This window comes from Salmo salar, chromosome ssa15, assembly GCF_905237065.1.
Source record: "Salmo salar chromosome ssa15, Ssal_v3.1, whole genome shotgun sequence".
Taxonomy (NCBI): domain Eukaryota; kingdom Metazoa; phylum Chordata; class Actinopteri; order Salmoniformes; family Salmonidae; genus Salmo; species Salmo salar.
In genome coordinates, this window is record NC_059456.1 from 76,083,787 (window position 1) to 76,089,696 (window position 5,910).

Sequence of the window (5,910 nt, forward strand, 5' to 3'; positions counted from 1 at the left end):
ACCTTACTGAAGCATATATCACTCTTTGGCCTTTCCCTCTGTGCTGGACCCCTACATTTGACACACACACACACACACTTTATCCACCGAAACTACACAATCGTTTATCCCATGCCCTCTTGCACACTTCCCACATCTTGGAATCTCCCTCCTACAAACTCCTGCGACATGACCATAAACATTGCACCTGAAACAGTACAGTGGATTCAACACAAAAGCTCTAACAGGACAACTGATATCCTAACATGACTGTCGGGTAAAGACTGACTCAAAAGGACTGACAGCTACTCCTTCATTTCACCACGCTTACCACCTGGTCTGTGTCGCACCAAACAACAGGCATCACAAACACCAGGAATCTTCAACTTCAATTGCTTCAACTCCACATTTAACTCTATCCCAGAAATCCCTCCTTTCAACGGTGCCCTGTTCCTAAGATCAAAGCAAGAAACAGATCTTGACCCAAGCTGCGTGACACGGAACACCTGCTCCCTCTGGTCAGAAGAAACGCAAACAAATATCACAAGTCCACTACTGGCTATCTTCATTGATTCAGAGGTGAAAGAAACACACACTTATTTAGGTGAGGTGCTGGCAAGAACCCTTAAAAATTTAAAGGAGAGCCGCACACTCTTGGAGCTCATATGCAAAAATGTAATAACCTAATGTCCAACATTTCGACAGACAAGCTGTCTTCCTCAGGGTATAATGACAAACACTGTGGGGTGACTCATTTATATAGTGTCAAAAGACACACACAGGTGTCTGTAATCATGGCCGGGTGTGGCCTGATATCATTGGTTAATTGTTATATATTAAAATAGCATACAAAAAACATAAATGGATAGCATACGATCATAGATACAATTTAGCTACATAGGCCTACAAACATTTACAATAGCAAAATCCCAATAATCACAAGAATGGCTTCAGATCAAAGTCTACATTGAGACCGAAGGGAGCAAGGGTCTTTAAATTAAAGATCCAGGCAGCCTCTCGTTTTAACAATAAATTATTGAGGTCACCCCCTCTCCTAGGGAGGGTGACATGTTCGATGCCAATATAGCGTAGGGACAAAATCGAATGGTTTTCTTCCAAAAAGTGGGACGCAACTAGGTAAGTTGAGTTTTTGCACCTAATGGTGCTTCGATGCTCCAAGATTCGTACTTTTAATTTGCGCTTTGTTTTACCCACATCATTTTTACCACAAGATAAATAACTGCCTTAGGGGAGCACGTGATAACACCTTTGATTGGGATCTGTTTTCCCTGTTTGTGGGTGTTTGAAGGATCTATATTTATAAGTGCCATTGCATTGAGCACAGCCATTACACTAGTAGTTTCCATCCAGTTGGGGCGCAAATAGACGTTGTACAGGGATATCTTGGGGTGGTAAATCAGAGTTTACCAGTTGATCTCAGATTTCTGCCTCGCGAGAATATGACCAAGGGATGGTCCGAAAACACATTACTAATACTGCCATCGGATCTTAGAATGTGCCAATTTTTGTGAACGATTCCTTTAATTTGTTCAGAGCACTTTTAATAGCGGGTCTTAGAAGGCAAGAATGCTTCTTTTTGTGAGACTGACCTTGAAAAAGGTCATGTTTTGTTTTATCTCAATGGCAGTATTAATCTGACCATTTTTGTACTCCCTCTCCTTGAATTTTCTTTGCCATTTGTAAATCCACTCACGACTCGTAGCTGTATATGTAACAGTTTTAGCTTCCGTCCCTCTCCTCGCCCCGAACCAGGGACCCCTCTGCACACATCAACAACTGCCTCCCACGAAGTATCGTTACCCATCGCTCCACAAAAGCTGCGGCCCTTGCAGAGCACGGGGAAAAACTATTTCAAGGTCTCAGAGCGAGTGATGTCACCGATTGAAACGCTATTAGTGCGCACCCCTCAAACTAGCTAGCCATTTCACATCGGTTACATATAGTCCGTTTGTTTGTGTTGTTGGTCTTGGCAAGCTTAATGTTCTGGTCGGTAGCGAGCTAGTACTCACTCGAGGGACTGCTAGCATCGTCATGAAAAGGGGCATGAATGAAGACATACAATATTATGTTTTTCTAAGTAGTGAGAACACTCGGAAGCAGACCATTTTGAAAAGTAATCTTTAGACATGTGGTACTTTTCTTAAATGTAGTTTTGTAATTTACTAAAACAAATCAGAGAACAAGAAAATTGCGTTTGAAAAAGGTAAAGTTTTTGCTGTGAGCCAATGGGGTAACCTAGGTAACCACAGGTTGTTTTCCCCACAGGTGAACAGGGTCGTGACATTCTATTTAATACGGACAGGGTCTATACTATTTAGGCTCGGAAGGACGTGGCCCATTATTTACCTTGTTACCTGGCAACGACCACAATGGTGTTTCAAACAACTGTCAGTCAAGGCGAGCTCATGAATATAAACTCCCCGCCCACTCAGCCTGTTCTTTCAGGCTTCCTGATAGTTACATGGTAGAAAATGTACGATTTCTTCAATTCTGAGCATTTTAATAGCGTAAAAATTTGATGGGTGATGTGTTGTTCATGCACATTTTTTTTTATTGGGAAGTAGGATGACGCTGCCTGTTTATTTATGTGACAAATAACATTTTATTTTATTTTACTGTGCGGGACCTTTAATCCACTCCAACATCAGTAATACAAAACACAAACCAAAAATGCTCAGTCCTTCAAAATACACTCAGGGCCCTACTCAGATCTGGTGACATAAGAGGACGGAACTACTGCTCCAGTCAGCAAGCCATGCAGCCATACATCCTTCATTCCCAAGAAGCGTTCAGCTGCAGATACAATGATTATTGATCTTTCCACACCTGCAGTGCAGGTTATCGACATAGCAATAAATGCCAAACGATCTACTTTCTTCACGACAAGGGTATCCTGCACCTTGTGAACGGCACCCATAGCACTGGACTGTGGTGTCTCCGGGACAACCAAGCCACTAGAACATTCTTGAATTTTCTAGCTGACTCGGCATAGGAGACACGCTGAACATCTCTTATCCTAGCCATCTCTGCCTCCTTCACCCTTACAGGACATTCAGAGAAGTCATGTGCATGCTCCCCACCACAATTGCGACATCCAACATCATCTTCTGCAGGAAAAATAATCAGTCAAATCATGCTCTCTGCAAACACTTGACACAATGTCATGCCCAAATGATTTGCAGTTGGAACACTGCAGTAACCTGGGGACAAATGCCCTCACAGGGTAACTCACATATCCCATCTTGACATGTGTAGGGAGCGGCTCCACATCAAAAACTGTAACACAGACATGCTCTTTATTTTCTTTTCATTGAACATATGCGTCAATCGTCAAGCCCCAACTACTTCATAAATGTTCATTCTTCTCAGCCCCAACGTCACCAAAGACTCCAGAAATAACACCCTTGATTGGTGCCCTGCTCTGAAAATCGAAAGCAGTCTCCTTGATTCTGTGAGGCGCAATACACGCTCCGTTTGTTTTACCAAAAAATCTACAAAATTCCACTCCTGGTCCCCCTCACAGATTCCACAGAACCCATCACTTTCTTCACCATCTTGGCAACATCAAAGCGGATCTCCCAGGTACATCTTCCCATCCTCAAACTGCACTCCTACTACAAAACTGTTAAGTAGTTGCGACATGAGGAGTATGCTAACTAGACAGCGTTTTAACTGTGATTTTAGCTCTCGTTATCCATGCTTTAGCGACTGTAGTCCATCCAGTATTTTCAGCACCCTCATTGTCATCTTTGCTAGTGCCATCAAATTCAAAGTCAGTATCCGCTTCCGCCATTCTCTCACACACTGACAGATCCCAACATCTACCGTTGGAGTCATGAAACCCACAATAACGTTTGCTAAATATGTGTATGTGACCGATAACATTTGATTTTAATTGATTTGAGAAGGGTTAGCCTTGCACAGGTGAGAGTGATTAGTCAATCAGTGCATAGCCTATAAACAGGTGTCAGAAGAAATTCTTAATCACTTTCTGAAGGTGAGCTTGTGGGCTGCAACTTCAGTAGCCAGTTAGCCCATGGATTTGACTTGTTCTGTGATTGCAAATTAGTCTTAGAAGTCCGTAAAGAAACTAGGCCATTTCATCTTAACCTTTGTTTTTACAGCATTGCGCAGAGAGGGAAGGTCTGGGTTATTGTTAAAATACCTGGTCACTTTTGTACTGATCAGTTATGTGGAGACATTTTATTGGATTAATATTGTTCTGTCTCTTCCTCACCTGTCTTTCAGATGCTTCACCTGACAAAAGGATGTGTGGGGTGCTTGCTTTCCAGGCGAGCAGTTTTGGCACTGACAAACAGTGGCGCGAGGATGTCAAGCCATGACCACCAGGGTAATCATTGACGTTGAACTGCAGGCATAATTGATTTAATATTTTTTTCAAATGTTTTAAGTCCCTACACAGCCTAGTTCAGGTCTCTCCAAACCAGTTCCGGGAGAGCTACCCTGGTGTATATTTTCACTCCAACCCCAGTTGTAACTAACCTGATTCAGCTTATCAACCTGCTAATTATTAGAATCAGGTGTGCTAGATTAGGGTTGGAGAGCCCTGGTTTTGTGTAGACCCTTTTATTCAAGCTAGGTACATTTGAAATAGCATGGCCTGCTGTGCCATTGCATTTATTATCAGCAGATGGTGGTGTTGACTTACAAGTAGTGAATGGTGCTACAAGCACAAATACCTGAGGTCCTTACCGCAAACTCTCCTGCACATACTTTCTATCAACGATGTGTCCCATCTCCTGTACTGTAGAGGTCTCCGACAACTTGGACATGTCACAGCCAATGTACTGGGATCGTCTGGACACCCCTCTGCCAGACAGACCATGGAAGGACGTCCTGGACTCTACAGATAAGAGCCTGAAACAGAAGGAGAAGGGTCCCTGGACTGCACTGTCCAAGGAGGAGAAAATCGCCTGTAAGCCCCTCTCTCATTCCTTCTCATTTCACAGCCTTTAATCCTGCCATTCTTAATATTTCTCCTTCTGTATCCCAGTGTACAGGCTGAAGTTCAACCATACCTATCCTGAGATGAAGAGGCCGTCCCATGAGTGGAAGACTGTGATTGGTGGGATGTTCATAGTCTTTGGCATCACTGGTCTGGTGGTCTTTTGGCAGTGCCACTATAGTAAGACTTAAAGGGTATTTTAACATTTGGAGCATGCTCTCCAGATGCCTCATTCCTTCAACCTTATGCCATGTCTAAACTATTTTGATGAAACTGCATTTCTCAAGGTTGATTGCTAAACTTCCTCAAGCCATTATCACATGGCTGGGTGATTGTTCCATCCTTAAACGTGCTGTTCTCTTTCTCTTTTGTGTGTCCCACAGTGTACCCACCCCAACCTCATACCTTTGGTGAGGAGTGGCAGGCTAAGCAGATCCAGAGGATGCTGGATATGCGGGTAAACCCAATTGAGGGCTTCTCTGCCCAGTGGGACTACAAGAACAAACAATGGAAGTAAAGGAAGGGACTAGACCCCTGCTGGAAGGAAGAATGGTTCGACTTGACACCTTGAGCCTCTGTTCAGCCACCATAACTGCAATTCATCCAGCTGAATCCATTCTCTTACTGTTTAAGTAATAAATAACTAAACTGGTTGTTTCCTTCTCTCCCTCTGAGAAAATAACTGTATAATATTATGGGCTGCTTGTCCTCAACCTAATTTCTGCTTTAGTGGTTGTGTGTCTGGTTTGTCCTTAAGTGAATATGTCAGGACCCTAAAAGAAAAACACAGCCTTGTGTTTTATCCCCTTGCTGTGAAACTCTTTAGAGGAATTTCTACTCAAATGGTCAGTGTGTCTAAACAGACTCTTGTGCCTCTGTTCTCCTTCCCTAAAATCAGTTAAAATTGCAAAGAATCTTAGTTCAGTAGAAATAAAAATTCAGTG

At 43.0% G+C, this 5,910-nt stretch overlaps 1 protein-coding gene across 1 annotated transcript; it reads left to right on the forward strand.

Annotated features, from left to right (window-relative positions):
• The first annotated feature begins 4,248 nt into the window (after positions 1-4,248).
• On the forward strand, positions 4,249-5,614 carry LOC106572114 (cytochrome c oxidase subunit 4 isoform 2, mitochondrial). The gene is made up of 4 exons (XM_014145967.2): positions 4,249-4,351; positions 4,772-4,936; positions 5,015-5,146; positions 5,350-5,614. Exons 1-4 carry the CDS (start codon positions 4,249-4,251, stop codon positions 5,481-5,483), a joined length of 534 nt encoding a protein of 177 aa, XP_014001442.1. The 3' UTR covers positions 5,484-5,614.
• Positions 5,615-5,910: the final 296 nt, after the last annotated feature.